This window comes from Chrysemys picta, chromosome 17, assembly GCF_011386835.1.
Source record: "Chrysemys picta bellii isolate R12L10 chromosome 17, ASM1138683v2, whole genome shotgun sequence".
Classification (NCBI taxonomy): Eukaryota; Metazoa; Chordata; order Testudines; family Emydidae; genus Chrysemys; species Chrysemys picta.
This window is the reverse complement of record NC_088807.1, coordinates 9,868,958-9,886,077: the sequence shown is the minus strand read 5'-3', so window position 1 is coordinate 9,886,077 and position 17,120 is coordinate 9,868,958. Positions and strand designations below refer to the sequence as shown.

Here is a 17,120-nt window from a genome sequence, read left to right as displayed (position 1 = left end):
AACAAATACTGCTGAGTACAACTGTTAACAACCACCTATGCTGAATAGGATTTGAACCTTGTACCTCCGGTACCAACGTAACTATCTGACTAACTACATTAGTAAGGGAGGCAAGGTGGGTGAGGTAATATCTTGTAGTGGACCAACCTCTGTTAGTAACAGAGACAAAGTTCTGCGCTACACAAAGCTCTTCTTGAGCTCAGACTGTTACACGGAGCCCTCTGAAAGCTTGTCTCTCTGATCAACAGAAGCTGGCCCAATAACAGATATTACCTCACCCACTTTGTCTCTCTAATATGCTGGGACCAACATGGTTACAACAATACTGCAAACATCAATCAGTGGCTGAAAAGGGCTGTTACCTAGGAGATGGCTGAACTGCTGGGGCCATGTGGAGAAGGGTGACTGGGGAAGCCCAGGCTAGCTGTGTTCCTCCCTCACAGCAGCAACCGAGCATTGCCAGGGCAATGTTGCTGCTGTTGTTTTGGCCGTGGTTTGGTGCCAGCTTTTTTTAGGATATTTGCATTCAGTTACAACATTGGCAGGCTGCCATAATTTTCCTGAGCAAACCTGTGAAATGGTGATTTTTCAATCAGCCAAACCTGAACAGAATTTCCTGGGACACATAAAAGGCATTTCTCTAGCTCAAGGGCTCCCCCTGCTGAATTTTGACGATCTGCTGTAAACAGTGGAGGCGTGAGTGCTTCTAACAAAATGTTGCAAGCATATTTTATAAAATTATGTAACTCAAACATAGGTCTCCCTACCAGCTCCCCTTAACAGTGGGAATAAAGAATTGTGAAACTGAGGTCATAGAGAGAGCTATTTTCGTTAAAGAGATGAACCCCATAGCATCTTCAGGGCCTTGAGAGAATTATTATTTTTTTCTTCCTTATTTTGGGTCTCTTTCATATATTGGTTTTGCCTACATGTGTTACAAAATACATTAACTCGCATGTTTTAACTGACATGATGTTAAACAGGATTTTTGCCTATCATGTGGACAAGAAGAGCCATGTTTACAATAATGCTAGTCTGTTGTGGGTGTCTCCTTTGACCCACAAATAAACTTGAGCATCCTTGGCCATGTTATCATGTTCAGTAGCATCCCAGCTAAAATGCGTTATGTTTTCTTACATGATGCTTTCCCCTCCATTCCAGGCAAGCCCATTAAGAATTTCACAGGCTGAGGAGTGTGCCCCTTTTATAAATATTTTTTCTGCCGGTTTAGCTTTGGGCAGCTGCTTGTTTCTTGTGTAAAGGGGGCTGATAGTTATAGCATTATTGTCCTTCAAATTGCAGCTAATTTTCTCTGTCTCATTGTGCGCTCTGCCATGCTTCCAGGGTGATGAATCTCTGCCATCAAGTCCTCCTGCCTTGCTTTAACTGATTCCAGCTCTGGTCTCTTAGGGTTTGACTATATGGAGTGCACAACAATCTGGCATGTAGGTCGATGGTGTGTTAGCTTGCTGTGAGTTAATTGGCCTGTGGACCCCAGTAAATGCACAAAAATATCTCTAGTGCACTTGATCTACTGCTGCATTCACATTGGTGATGTACTCACCCGTGTGAGTCACTAGGACTTGTCCCAGGGCTCTCAATGCTGCCCGGAGCTGCACTGTTCTATGAATTTGTTGTATTGTGTATTGCAGGAGAACTGGTCTGTTCTTCTCAGGCCCCTGTGGAGATGTGGTCTGAGCCCACCAAATGAGTAAAGAAAAATGTATCCTGTGTGCTGCCTCCATTGCAACTGGTGGAAAGGCAGGGGCCCGACTCTGGACGACCTGTTCCATATGTTAGCATCAATGCAAATCATATTTTGACAACAGCAGGCAGTTATGGGCATGAGATACTACAAAGGACATTGTGACAGTGGTTTGTTGCCCAAAGAAGGTGGCTGCATGCCCTGGTAAGGAGAAGGTGCAGACTGAATACAGACATGGAGCAGTGGTGATAGCTGATGCAGGGTTTAATAGATGTGGATTCCCTCTGTGCTAACCTGTGGTTCTGGAGCAGGGCCACAAGCTCAGAGTGGTGGGACTACACTGTCATGCAGACCTGGGATGCTCAGCAGTGAGTACAAGACTTCTGCATGAGGAAAGACACTTCCATTCAGCTGTGTGAGGAGCTCCCCCAATCCACCAGCATAGCACACACAGGTAAGGGAGGCCATATCAGTGCACAGGAGGGTTGCTGTTGCCATCTGGAAGCTGCCTCCCACAAACTGCTACAGGTCCATGGCTAATCAGTTTGGTGTTGGCAAATCAGCTGTTGGTGCTGTGGTGATGTACATTTGCAAGGCCAAGGTGTGGTTCATCCATGGGTGGTGAAGATCGCTAATATCCCCCAAATAATGGTTGGCTTTGAGCAAATGGGCTTCCTGAATTATACTAGGCTCATCAAACATTGTCTGTCCTGCCCATCTCCCACCCACACCAGCCCAAGGTGCACATGAACATGTAAACAAGAAAGGTCACTATTAGCTCAGTTAGCAGGGTGTGGCTGACCATAGAGAGCAAGATTCATGGTCACCAATATGGAACTTTCTTCCTGATCCTGTACATGGACAGGACCTCTGGCCCACTGAGGGCCCCAGTCCTTAATGGAGGACTGGAAGGACTTGGCCTAATGAGGCCACATAAGACTGAGCGCTTACTCTGGGCTGAAGCTGTAATGAATTTATGACCAGAAAAGAATCTCCTTGGGTGGGGCTTTGAAGGACAGCTCCTGCCAGAATCCATGTTGGGGTTGGGGGTGATTGCTGATAAGATTCTTAGCATGTGTGTGAGTTCTTTTATTATTTTAATATGTTCTCTCTGTAATGCTTTTTATCTTATGGATAAAATACATAGATCATGCTGTGTGATACCTTATAACTGTAACAATTACATACACACCTGTTAACTATCTGAGAAGAAAAAGCAAGCAGGTGCCCCTAGGCAATCTGTCTGTGCTGGGAAATACACAGGGAAGGCAGGGAACTGTGCAGCCCAAAAATAACCTGGTGAGAAGGGACAGAGAGATGTGGGTTTCTGTCCAAGAGAGGTGATGGGTGGGGAGCCGGAAGCCTGAGATTGGGTGTCCTTGCTGGGCTGCCAAAGGGAAATACAGGTGCAGTTGTCCTGAACTGTGACAGTCATAATTGACCATCCCCACAAAGGGACACAATTGTGACACATGTTATGGATGAGTTGCCATAAGGACAGCTTTCACTGTGTGCTGTGATTAACACAAACCATCTCTATCAATGGCGTGCCTGCAGTACACAATTGAATCTATAAATATCATATTTCTCTCTGTTTACTCTAAGCCTACATTGAGACAGCCTCACTGGTACCTTGGGAGGTGTTCATGGTGTTCTTAATCACCAGCTCCTATGACCAGTATATCATCCAACACCGAGTGCCAGGAATACCCTTTATCTAGTCATTTATTGTCTTCTAAACTAAACAGTTGTAGAGATGTTATAACATTCTCAGTGGACACCATGTTGTCACCTGCAAGCTAATGCATCTGAAATGGTCTGGTATTGCCCTCGTGTTGTAGTTATTGTGCATTGTTCATGGACCTCCATATTACTGAGCCCCCGTTTCTTGCAGTTCCTACAGGTTTTGTTCTTAAACCAACAATCAGTTGCACTGTGAGACCGTTTTCCAAGTGATAGCACCCAGTCCTTGAGTTAGCATTGTCCATGTTGTGCTTCCACTTGACAGCCAGTTTGTTTATTGCTCAAGTCACATGATGTGATTGCAGCTCCATGGCATCTTCAGGAGCAGATTCCATTGATAGAGCAAGTTCTAGCACATGTTGTAGGGTCCAATCAGCCTCAGTCAATAACTGGTTTGGATTCCTTCATTTTGCTTATTGCACAATAACTCTCCGAACTGGCCATACTCTGTTAATATCCTTAAATCAGTCACATATTCAGGAATTGTTTCATTTTCTTTTTAATTTTGTTTATAAAAATCAGAAACACTCTGCAATTGCCAGTGCCTTTGGCGAGATGTGATTTTGGAGAATTTCCATAATCTCAGCAAATGTTCTATTTGCCTGGTTCAGCAGGAGCTGTCAGGCTACACAACAGATTATAGGTGTAAATCCGCATTACACTAAGTAAAACTGATATATTTTGCTCAACATGTCATTAGCTATCACTAAGGATACAATTCTGTAATGGAGGTCACATATTCCGTGACTTTCTGGGACCTCCTGGACTTATTCCAGGGAAGGGCTGGAACAGCTGTCAGTGTTCTGCAATTAGCCCTGGTGCCACTGAACAGTGGTCTCTGGGCTGCTGAAACAGCAGTCAGGAGTCAACCCTGAGGCCGCCGAAGCAGCTTGCCAGAAGGCTGATGGACAGAGCAGCAGACCCTGGCCCCTGGATCAGAGCGCCCTAGGCTGAAGCAGTGGGCCTCCTGGGGCAGGAGCAGCAGTGGGGCTGGAGCAGCTGCTGGAGGTCAGCCCCTGGCAGTGCTCTGTTAGTCCCCCCACCCCTGGGGTATTTTTAGTAAAAGTCAGGGACACGTAGAGGTGTCTGTGAATTTTTGTTTATTGCCCAAACCTGTCCCTGACTTTTACTAAAAATACCTGTGACAGAATTTTAACCTTAGCTGTCATACTCTGTTCTACTCTCCCACCACAGCACAGTGGAGGACTCACTTTATCAAACAAGTCAATTTTCCTCAAACAGCCAGACTTTTACAAACCATTTCCCCCCACCCCGAATGATCAATTTTCTCACAGTCTCAGTGGCTGCAGTTTCCTTTTAGTCCAGGACTCTGCAGTTATTCTCTGTTCTGCTGTACTCTGGGTTTGGGCTTCCCTTCTTATTATCAATCATTGTATCATCTGCTCCTTACAAAGACAAAACAATATAAACAAATCACACAGGCACAACCGATTCCAAATCACAAGTTTACTAAATCTACACAATCCCAAGTGTGTACATATTGCTGCTCTGACCAGTTTCTGGCAGCTTCTAATTCATAGACTATGGTGACCACAAACAGAAGGCTTATTGACTATTAAAAGGGATATTGCTCAGTTTCTACAAACTACACAACTGCTAAATAAAAAACACTTAGGGTACATCTACACTACAGGGGGGAGTCGATTTAAGATACGCAAATTCAGCTACGTGAATAGCGTAGCTGAATTCGACGTATCGCAGCCGACTTACCCCGTTGTGAGGACGGCGGCAAAATCGACTTCTGCGGCTTTTTGTCGGCGGCGCTTACTACCACCTCCGCTGGTGGAGTTAGAGCGCCGATTCGGGGATCGATTGTCGCGTCCCGTTGGGACGCGATAAATCGATCCCCGAGAGGTCGATTTCTACCCGCCAATTCAGGCGGGTAGTATAGACCTAGCCTTAGTTTTTAAAAAGCTTTGGGTTAGTTTCATTGGTCACAGTTTCCTGAATGGAGGATCAAGCAGGTGCCCAGTCTAAGAATGGATGGAAGAGTGGTAAATGGATGGTATGGCCAAGTTATTATAGTCAGATCCCTATCTAAGTGTTGAAGACCCATGAGATTCCACCCTGAGACAGGTGAGAGCAAGAGGTGTCAGGGTGGGAGTTCTCACAGGAACTGGGAAGGGGTCAGAGGTGCAACTGCTTTGTAACTATGACAGTAAGTCCTGCGTGGCTGTGTAGAGGGATGGAGAGTATTTTATATTCCCTTACCCTGTTGTGTAGCTAACACAGGCCAGTCACAAGCCCTACATTAGTTATAAGTTTGGTGGGAGGGTGTCTCTAAGAGAAAAATAAATCTGTGAGGCAGGATGGATTTTTCTCCCATTAATATCCACCCAGCAGTTGCCACTGTGACAGTTTTTGTCAGATTTTTTGAGGATTTTCATGCTGGGTAAATGGCAGCTGAGCTCTTGAAAAACTTGAAAACCTAATTATGAGAACTGATTTCTATTGAAAATCTACAACACAAATATCCTTTCCTTAACAGCCTAGTCAAATAACAGTCTTTGTCAGAAGTAACAAAAAAAAAAATCATTTGTTGTTGAAAGCAAATAATTAAGATGGCAGTTCACAAAGTACAGAGTAAAAACTACAGTTCAAATTTTATTGGAGAGAAACTTGGTGTCACAGGTTCACAGCCATAAAATGAATAACAGTGCTGTTTTAGAGACGGCACCACAGAATTAATATAGAGACAAAATGGAATTCAAATTCATTGATGGGAAATTTGATTTCAAAGATACAGTGGGATAAGTGAGTGGCAGTGTCACTTTAAGCTCATTCATCTTCTCTTATAGAACAAATTTTCATTGATGTTTCTTTGTGGGAATTTTTAAAGAATGGATAAACCTCTTCTGAGAATGAACAATTATTAAATGTGAACAACACAGACATGTCAGTTACATTGAAAAAGGTCACCTGCTTGTCTTGGTAACTAAGGTAAATTCCAATTTTCTTGGGCTTTTTCTGCACCATGACCCGGGTCCATGGATCTGTTTTTGCCCAATAATCTCTCCCACTGAAACCCAGAGCCCAGAATCCATCTTTAGGGGACAGGGAAAGTTTTCCTTTTCTCTCTATGGATTTTCTGGCCACTCCCAGGTCCCAGTCAGAGCTGCTCACAACATCCACCTCCCAGTAGTGCTTTCCAGAGGAGAATCCTTCAGAGGCCAACACACAGACAGTTGAATCGAACCTCTCTGGATTTGGTGGAACTTTCTGAGGTTGGGCTTCGTGTTTTAAACTCTTATGATCCCCAGCAATTGAGAGGTTGGGGTGGGCTGTGCCTGCATCAAGAGTGATGTTATCTGCAAAGAGAGATTTGGATTCAAGAAAACTTTGTCTCATGAAAGCATAAACTGAAACTTGGGAGATATGACTTTTGTGCCAATTCCTGCTGTCCTTACTCAGGCAAAACTCCCATTGATATCGGGTTTTGTTCCATTCTGGCAATGTGGTTAGTGACATATTTTAGAGATGTGATATTTGATTGAACTGTACTGAGAAATGGGAGGGGTCCTGGAATGTTTATCTTATTGATACTCAAATATATTGTGTAATATATATTGCCAGATTCTGATATAAGTTACACTGGTTGAAGGAACTGAATGAGAAAGGTCTGAGATGAAATGAAGTAGGGCCTCAGATTTCATCTCCGTGATAGCGATATGTTCTGTTTCTATTTTGTTAAAGTATGAATATGTTTTCTGATTACCAGGAGAGATGTGTATTCTGTTACCTGCATAGGTGCGAGTTCTTCTCCACTCTGAAATCAAAGTGAGAAACAACAGACATTGAATTTAAAGAGGCACATACTGCTGATTTTCCACCTTTTGGGTAGCAGAAATGCCACAGGTTGAGGATAACTGAGGATGTCACACACAATACAGAATGATTTACTTGTGCAGAAAAGAGAAAGTAAAGAAAGCTAATGGTACATACACACACTGGTTATTGTACTGTTTTGGGTACCAATTGTGGCTCTTGTGGAGTCACCAGGTCTGTTCCATGATTCACTCACTCCTCAGCTTCAGACAGAGACAGCAGATCACTAGGAAATAGGTTTGGTGAGGCTTGCAGTGTGGAGAGCTGCATTGTCTCTCCCTGGAGCTGCTGGCTTCCCTGCTATAAGAAAATGGGCTGCAGCAAGAAGGGAGATAGAATAGGAACACAAGAGAAAGCCCTGCTCCCTTCAAATAACCTAGAGGGGAGTGAGTTTAAGGGTGGTGAGGGGAAGAGTGGATGAGACATAAAAAATATCATTGCACAAAGATCACCAAAGTAATCAGATTTTTGTGTGATAATGATGTACCTGTACTTACTGATATTTCAACTGGGTGACACCCTTCAAAGTGTAATTGACTTAGACCTGCCAGCTCTGTGGGATTTCAGATGGCCCCTAATTTGCCAAGTCTATGGGATTTCCCCATACGCCATAGGTTTTCAGATGTTTCTGTAGGGTAACCCCACTCTGATTGACTACTAGCTCAACTCCTTTGGCTTGCAGCCAGTCAGAGCTGCTGCACATACTGAGAGACAGGCTCTTTCCTCAGCAAATGAAGAAGCCTTTCCCCTTCCCATCTCCCTGTACGAAAAAGGCAGGAGTGCTCCTGAAGTCCTCAGCCCTTTCATCACTGTGCCGGCTAGGAGGGTGACATCCATGTTGGCTCTGCTACTCCTCTCCCCTCTCTAGCTCCACCAAGCCCCTTAGGTCAGGAGTAGAAGTGAAGAGATTCTCTCTCTACCAGCTCCCAAAGACATGCAGGTGCAACCCTCAGGCCTGGCCAGTGTAGCAGGCTTTAGAGGGGCTCCTACACCCTTCAGATTGGTACGAGTGTCTGTCTTGCCCTCCCCAGCCCTTGAGGGGGCAGGAGGGTGGTGATGGAGAAGACACAATTGGCAGGTATACCAAAAAATCAGCAAGGGTAATAGACAGTTCATATTTTGAGTGTGGGACACCCACACACATTCACTATCCCAAAGGGTGTGATTCTACTGCCATTGTTGATGTCACTGGCAAATTCCAGATCGCATCATTGGAGACACAGTCAGGGCCAGCTCTAGGCACCAGCCCTCCAAGCATGTGCTTGGGGCTGCACTTTCCAAGGGGCGGCACTCCGCCCCCCTTTTTTTTTTTGCTTGAGGCGCAAAAAGCCGGGAGCCGGCCCTGAGTGAAGGTGAGCTGCGGCGGTGTGGGGCATGGGGAGGGCCACAGGAAAGTAACCCTGGGGGGGGGGGGGCAGAGGAACCGCTCCCCCCCAACTCACCTCCACCTCCTCCCCCGAGCGCGCCGCTCCGCTTCTCCCCCTCCCTCCCAGGCTTGGAGGGGGGAGTAGGAGGGTAAATGCGGCGCGCCGGGGAGGAGACGGGGCCGGGGATTTGGGGAAGGGGTTGGAATGGGGCGCTGAAGGGGCGGAGTTGGGGCGGGGGCGGGGGGGCATGGGAAATTTTTTTTGCTTGGAGCAGCAAAAACTTGGAGCTGGCCCTGGACAAAGTGTCAGGGACTAACTCCTTTCAAAGACATGTAAGGACTGATTTGTGATGAAATTCATCTCTGGACAGCAAGCAAGTGCTAGGATTACGCAGCACAAGATACTCATATATGCCCTAACAACAACCAAGATCCTTCAGTTCTGGTATTTCTAACTGTGAGAACTTCATTTCTATTTGCATCTCTTTTCCACCATGGAACTGAATTGACTTTTATATTCAAAGAATCAATGCACACGTACTCAGTTCTACTTTGAGTTCATTTGCAAAGAAAAAAAGAATTTCTTAATTGACACACCTTGTGAATTTCAGTTGGGTTAGCCAGCAGATATTAGAAGGGTGTTAGTCTGTATCCACAAAAACAAGGAGGAGTCTGATGGCACCTTAAAGACTAACAGATTTATTTGGGCATAAGCTTTCATGGGTAAAAAACTCACTTCTTCATATGCTTCACTCCATGCATCTGAAGAAGTGGGTTTTTTACCCATGAAAGCTTATGCCCAAATAAATCTGTTAATCTTTAAGATGTCACTGGACTCCTTGTTGTTCTAGCAGATATTACGCCTCTCCTGAAAAGCTTCTAATCTGACACCCCTCAGCAACTCCACTGCAGGAGTCCGAACCAGACTCATCCCTCTAATGTAAAAATCACCAATAAATCCTGACCCTGCAATAAAGGAAAACTCGAGCATTGTCATGGCTTTAGGGATGCTACACACTGCCTCTTTCTGGAGTCCAAACACAACAAATAGGATTAATTAAAAAATTATTAGGAAAAATATTTTTGCTCCTATACTTCTAACAGTGAGCCCTGCACAGCTCTTTATATATGTTTTACCAGTCAGTTTAACAGAATTGTACTGAAGGACAACCAATTCAACGTTACTTTTTTTTCTGCTTTGATAGTCATCTCTTCTTACAGTCATTTGTGAGTATGTGTATGTGTGTAATGGGTTCACAAATACTCACACACATTTCTTTTTAACAACTCCCAAAAATTATTAGGAAAAATATTTTTGCTCCTATACTTCTAACAGTGAGCCCTGGCCAGGGTGACAGGGCTTGCAGGGGCTCCAACACCCATGAAGCCTGCCAGGAATCCCATACACTGCTACAGGCTGAGGACAGACTGTCTAAGCAGCAGTTCTGCAGAAAAGGACCTGGGTATTACAATGGTCAAGAAGCTGGATATCAGTCAGCAGTGTACCCTTGTTGCCAAGAAGGCCAATGGCATATTGGGCTGTATTAGTAGGAGCATTGGCAGCAGATCGAGGGAAGTGATTATTCCCCTCTATTCGGCACTGGTGAGGCCACACATGGAGCATTGCGTCCGGTTTTGGTCCCCGCGCTACAGAAGGGATGTGGACAAATTGGAGAGAGTCCAGCAGAGGGCAAAAAATGATTAGGGGGCTGGGGCACATGACTTACGAGGAGAGGCTGAGGGAACTGGGCTTGTTTAGTCTGCAGAAGAGAAGAGTGAGGGGGAATTTGATAGCAACCTTCAACTACCTGAAGGGGGGTTCCAAAGAGGATGCAGCTAGGCAATTCTGAGTGGTGGTAGATGACAGAACAAGAAGCAATAGACTCAAGTTGCAGTGAGGGAGGTCTAGGTTGGATATTAGGAAACACTATTTCACTATGGGGGTGGTGAAGCATTGGAATGGGTTACACAGGGAGGTGGTGAAATCTCCATCCTTAGAGGTTTATAAGGCCCGGCGTGACAAAGCCCTGGCTGGGGTGATTTAGTTGGTGTTGGTCCTGCTTTGAGCAGGGGATAGGACTAGATGACCTCCTGAGCTCTCTTCCAACCCTTATATTCCATTAGTCTATTCCAGGAGTGCGTGTTTTGCCATCCCCAGACACAAAGCAGGGTGGAAAGGAGATAACTGAGAGATGTAGAAAACCAAAACAAACAAACACACAAAAATCCCACCAAAAGAGTACTAGTCTATATTTTGTCAGCAGGATGCCCACAAACATTCACTATCTCAAAGGGTGGGCTGTTACTTTCATTATTAAAGTCAATGGCAAATTACAAATCATATAATTGATGACAAATTGTCAGAACCTCATTACGCCTATATTCACATACGTTATGATTTATTTAGGGTGAAATTCATCCCTGGACAGAGAGAAGAACGAGACCTGTGCAGCACAAGGTACACACCAATGCCCTATTTTGAAGGGCTAGCTGGGATTTAAGTGATGAATAACCCATTCCACAGGGGAAATTTTTCACCCAATGAGAGAAGGAATAGGGCTGTAGCACTGATCTGTCTATCCTAGCAAATTTAAAAAAAATAATATTCTAACAAGAAAAACCATTCACTTCCTGTGTTTGTAACTGTGAGAATGTAATTTCTATTTACATGTCTTTTTTTTTTTTGGAGCATGGAACTGAATTGACATTTATATTTGAAAAATAAATGCAAAACTTACCCACTTCTATCTGGAGTTCATCTGGAAAGCAGAAAAAAACTTTTATTATTGATATTATTTTAATGTATTTTGGGTTAATGAATATTATGCCTCTCCTTGGGGACTGAGAGGTCAGATATGGAGTGAGCAAGATTAATTGCATGCCTATCACAACATGTGGTGTACATCATTCGGTGCACTAAATGCCTCAACAACTGTGTGGGTGAAACCAGACAATCACTACATTCTCAAATGAATTCACACAGGAAAATGATAAAGAATAAGACAAGTTACCACTGGTGGATGAACACTTTTTATTCAACAGTCCCTCCATATCTGACCTCTCAGTGCTCATCCTCAAAGGAAACCTGCACAACACTTTCAAAAGATGAGCCTGGGAGCTTAAATTCATAACTTTGCTAGCCACTCAAAGTCCTGGTCTTAATAAAGACACTGGATTTATGACTTATTACAAGAATCTGTAACCTAATAAGATCCCTTTTTATCAACTGAAGAAATGTGAATGGGCCATTTCACTTTGAATGGTCTCCTTCAGTGTGTATTAACCACTAATGCTAAACAATTTGTTACACCTTGTATTTAGCTGTGACACTCGGGGTAGTTTTCCCAGACCTGAGAAAAAGCTCTGTGTAAGCTCAAAAGCTTGTTTCTTTCCCCAATAGAGATTGGTCCATAAAAGTTACTACCTCACCCACCTTTTCCCTTTATTCTTTTTACTCATTCTGGTGATGCACAGGCATGGGCCAGAAGCATGACATTGACTAGATTTAGAGGTGGCCCAACTAGCTCCAGATCATTCCACCACCTACATCAGGAACTCACTATCTGCAGGTCCTCCCATCTCACAGCCCTGTGCGTGGTCCTCTAGAGCACTGGGAGGCAGTTTTGGTCCTGAGTCTGCAGTTGGTTCTACGTGGGTGAGACCTGTAACCCTGCAGAGTCCAGCTGATGGCAGTGGAAGTCTGCACAAGTGAGAAGGTCGACAGCACAGATCTCATTGCAGGATAGGGGACATAGGGGGAGAAAATGAAGGAAGAGGATCTCTTTTGCCACATCCTGAGGAGTCTGGAGACATTCTGCCCAGTAGATGTGACAAATGTGAGGATTTTCTGTAATATTTACATGACAGACACGTGTGGAAGTGACTCATTTGACTTGGGTTTGCTACCCAGTTGGTGCAGAATAGTTAACATGCTGCTCCTGGGGTAGAGCAGGAGAGATGAGGTGTGTGTTTCATGTAACTGTCTGGGGTGGTATGAACGGGTCACTGAGGACAGGCTGAAACTGATCCATATCAATGGAGGATCCGGGAAGACAAGGGGAACCCCAATGATTCAATAGCTGGCACCTAACAACTGGAAACTCCAGCAGGTGGAACGTGCGAACTCCGCATGGCTTTGCAGTGGAGGACTAGGGACCAAGAAGTGACAGTAGGTGAGGATAAGACCTGGCCTTCAGAGAGACACAGGAGCTCATCTGGGACTGGGAGACAACAGGACAAAGATACAGAGTGGAAACCAAGATGGCTACTACAGAAGCATGGTTCAAGGGGGCCCTGGCTTGGTCGTTTTGATGATGTCTTAACCTTTGCATCTCTATGCTAACCTACCAACTTCCTGTTGTTGTGTTGCAGTTGACTAATAAACCCTACTCAGTTTTGAAGAGGCTTCAGGTGTCACTGCAAATACTTGCTGAGTTGCTGATGGAGTCCATCTTAGTTGAACTTGGTGGTCAGAACTCCCGATGTGAAATAGGAGTTCTGGAGCCTGAAGGTTCAGTCTTGGAGGTTCTGAAGCCGTGTGGCCTGCCCTTGTGAAATAGTCCCGTGGGGGTCTGCCACATTAAAGGGGTGTTCCCAGGAGACTGTATGCAGGCTGTGGAATAGCACAGATCCTGTAAATCACTGACTATAGTTAGTGCACTTAAAAGCTAAACTAGTCCCAAAAAGCAGGGCATCTCTTTTAACAGAATAGCCCACTCTGCATACTCAGTGTATGATTTTCCACAGTAAAGAATTTGGCTAAATCTAGAGCAGGCTTCTCCAGAACAAGGCTGTACAATGCTCATCAGTAAGGAATGAATATTGACATGCTGCAATTTCAGATTGCAGATTTCAGCCCTCAACCTTTTGGATCTTATCTTATAAAAAACCAACAGGTGCATAAACTGGAATTTCTGCAGATCCCAAGAGGTCTTAGTGCTCCTGTAAGTAGGACTCTGTCACATAACAGGCCATTCTAATGCCACGTTTTACCATTGAATCATAGAATTGTAGGGCTTAAAGGGACCTCAAGAGATCATCTAGTCCAGCTCCCTGGAGCTGAGACAGGGCCAAGTAAACCTACAGCATCCCTAACAACTGCTTGTCCAATCTATTCTTAAAAACCTCCAATGATGGGAATGCCACAACTTCCCTTGGAAGCCTACTCCAGAGCTTAACTAGCCTTGTAGTTAGAAAATTTCTCCTAAGACATAAACATAAGAACTTAAGAACGGCTGTACCGGGTCAGACCAAAGGTCCATCTAGCCCAGTATCCTGTCTACTGACAGTGGCCAATGCCAGGTGCCCCAGAGGGAGTGGACCAACAGGCAATGATCAAGTGATCTCTCTCCTGCCATCCATCTCCATCCTCTGACAAACAGAGGCTAGGGACACCATTCCTTACCCATCCTGGCTAATAGCCATTAATGGACTTAACCACCATGAATTTATCCAGTTCTCTTTTAAACGCTGTTATAGTCCTAGCCTTCACAACCTCCTCAGGTAAGGAGTTCCACAAGTTGACTGTGCGCTGCGTGAAGAAGAACTTCCTTGTATTTGTTTTAAACCTGCTGCCTATTAATTTCATTTGGTGACCCCTAGTTCTTGTATTATGGGAATAAGTAAATAACTTTTCCTTATCCACTTTCTCCACATCACTCATGATTTTATATACCTCTATCATATCCCCCCTTAGTCTATTCTTTTCCAAGCTGAAGAGTCCTAGCCTCTTTAATCTCTCCTCATATGGGACCCGTTCCAAACCCCTTATCATTTTAGTTGCCCTTTTCTGAACCTTTTCTAGTGCCAGTATATCTTTTTTTAGATGAGGAGACCACATCTGTATGCAGTATTCGAGAGGAAACCTGAATATTCCTTGCTGCTGAGTAAGCCCATTTCTTCTACCTTCAGTGGACAGGGAGAACAATAGATTTTCCTCCTTATAAGAACTTACAATATATTTAAAGATTGTTATGAGGTCCCCCATCAGGCGTCTTTTCTCATAATTAAACCTGCCCAATTTTAAAACCTTTCCTCATAGGTCAGGTTTTCTAAATCTATTAGTTTAGTGCAGCACAAGGAAGGTACACACCTTTGCCCTATTTTGAAGTGCTTGCTGGGATATAAGTGATGAGTAACCCATTCCACAGGGGAAATTTTTCACCCAGTGAGAGAAGGAATAGGGCTGGAACACTGATCTGTCTATCCTAGCAAATTTAAAAAAAATAATATTCTAACAAGAAGAATCATTCACTTCTTGTGCTTGCAACTGTGAGAACATAATTTCTATTAATCTCTCTTTTTTTGAGCATGGAACTGAATTGACATTTACATTAGAAAAGTGAATGCAAAACTTACCCACTTTTTTCTGGAGTTCATCTGCAAAGCAAAAATAACTTTTTAATATTGACATCATTTTAATTTATTTTGGGTTTGTGAATATTATGCCTCTCCTTGGGGACTGAGAGGTCAGATATGGAGTGAGCAAGATTAATTGCATGCCTATCACAACATGTGGTGTACATCATTCGGTGCACTAAATGCCTCAACAACTGTGTGGGTGAAACCAGACAATCACTACATTCTCAAATGAATTCACACAGGAAAATGATAAAGAATAAGACAAGTTACCACTGGTGGATGAACACTTTTTATTCAACAGTCCCTCCATATCTGACCTCTCAGTGCTCATCCTCAAAGGAAACCTGCACAACACTTTCAAAAGATGAGCCTGGGAGCTTAAATTCATAACTTTGCTAGCCACTCAAAGTCCTGGTCTTAATAAAGACACTGGATTTATGACTTATTACAAGAATCTGTAACCTAATAAGATCCCTTTTTATCAACTGAAGAAATGTGAATGGGCCATTTCACTTTGAATGGTCTCCTTCAGTGTGTATTAACCATTTATGCTAAACAATTTGTTACACCTTGTATTTAGCTGTGACACTCGGGGTAGTTTTCCCAGACCTGAGAAAAAGCTCTGTGTAAGCTCAAAAGCTTGTTTCTTTCCCCAATAGAGATTGGTCCATAAAAGTTACTACCTCACCCACCTTTTCCCTTTATTCTTTTTACTCATTCTGGTGATGCACAGGCATGGGCCAGAAGCATGACATTGACTAGATTTAGAGGTGGCCCAACTAGCTCCAGATCATTCCACCACCTACATCAGGAACTCACTATCTGCAGGTCCTCCCATCTCACAGCCCTGTGCGTGGTCCTCTAGAGCACTGGGAGGCAGTTTTGGTCCTGAGTCTGCAGTTGGTTCTACGTGTGTGAGACCTGTAACCCTGCAGAGTCCAGCTGATGGCAGTGGAAGTCTGCACAAGTGAGAAGGTCGACAGCACAGATCTCATTGCAGGATAGGGGACATAGGGGGGAGAAAATGAAGGAAGAGGATCTCTTTTGCCACATCCTGAGGAGGTCTGGAGCCATTCTGCCCATTAGTTGTGATGAGTGACAATTTTCTGTAATATTTTCATGACTGACATGTGTGGAAGTGAATCATTTGACTTGGGATTGCTACCCAGTGAGTGAAGGAAGAGTTAACATGCAGCTCCTGGGGCAGAGCAGGAGACATGAGGTGTGTGTTTCTTGTAACTGTCTGGGGTGATATGAACAGGCCAATGAGGACTGGCTGAAACTGATTAATATCAATGGAGGATCTGGGAAGACAAGGGGAACCCCAATGATTCAATACGTGGCACCTGACAACTGGAAACTCCAGCAGGTGGAAAGTGTGAGCTCAGCATGACTTTGCAGAGGGGGACTATGGACCAAGAGGTGACAGGAAGTGAGCATAAAGCCTGGCCTTTAGAGAGACACAGGAGCTCATCTGGGACTGGGAGACAACAGGGCAGAGATACAATGAGGAAACCAAGATGGTTTCTTTAGCAGCATGGTTCAAGGGAGGTTGGCCAATTTGGATGATGTCTTAATTTTGCATCTCTATGCTAACCTACCAACTTCCTGTTGTTGTGTTGCAGTTGACTAATAAACCCTACTCAGTTTTCAAGAGGCTGCAGGTGTCATTGCAAATACTTGCTGAGGTGCTTGCTCCAATTCTGCCTTCCTGATTATACCCCTGCCTGCTATAGCAATATTTTTATACTCCTCCCTAGTCATCTGTCCAAATTTCCACTTCTTGTAAGCTTCCTTTTTGAGTTTAAGCTCAACGAAGATTTCACTTTTAAGCCACACTGGTCACCTGCCATATTTACTATTCTTTCTGCACATCGGTATGGTTTGTTCCTGCGCCCTCAATAAGGCTTCTTTAAAATACTGCCAACTTTCCTGGATTCCTCCCCCCCTCATATTAGCCGCCCAGGGGATCCTGCCCATCAGTTCCCTAAGGTAGCCTAAATCTGCTTTTCTCAAGTCCAGGGTCTGCATTTTGCTACTCTCCTTTCTTCCTCTTGGCAGGATCCTGAACTCGACCATATCCTGGTCACTGCTGCCTAA

At 44.3% G+C, this 17,120-nt stretch overlaps 1 protein-coding gene across 2 annotated transcripts in view; it reads right to left on the bottom strand.

Annotated features, from left to right (window-relative positions):
- Nucleotides 1–5,991: 5,991 nt before the first annotated feature.
- LOC103307237 (butyrophilin subfamily 1 member A1-like) overlaps nucleotides 5,992–17,120 on the bottom strand; it is a 134,907-nt gene continuing 123,778 nt past the window's right edge. For both annotated transcript variants that reach the window (XM_065570857.1, XM_065570856.1), the window contains exons 20-23: nucleotides 15,018–15,038; nucleotides 11,399–11,419; nucleotides 7,209–7,235; nucleotides 5,992–6,777 (exon numbers count right to left, since the gene is read on the bottom strand). In XM_065570857.1, coding sequence (XP_065426929.1) covers nucleotides 6,248–6,777; nucleotides 7,209–7,235; nucleotides 11,399–11,419; nucleotides 15,018–15,038 — 599 coding nt within the window. In that variant the 3' untranslated portion in view covers nucleotides 5,992–6,247. The remainder of the gene's footprint in view (nucleotides 6,778–7,208; nucleotides 7,236–11,398; nucleotides 11,420–15,017; nucleotides 15,039–17,120) is intronic.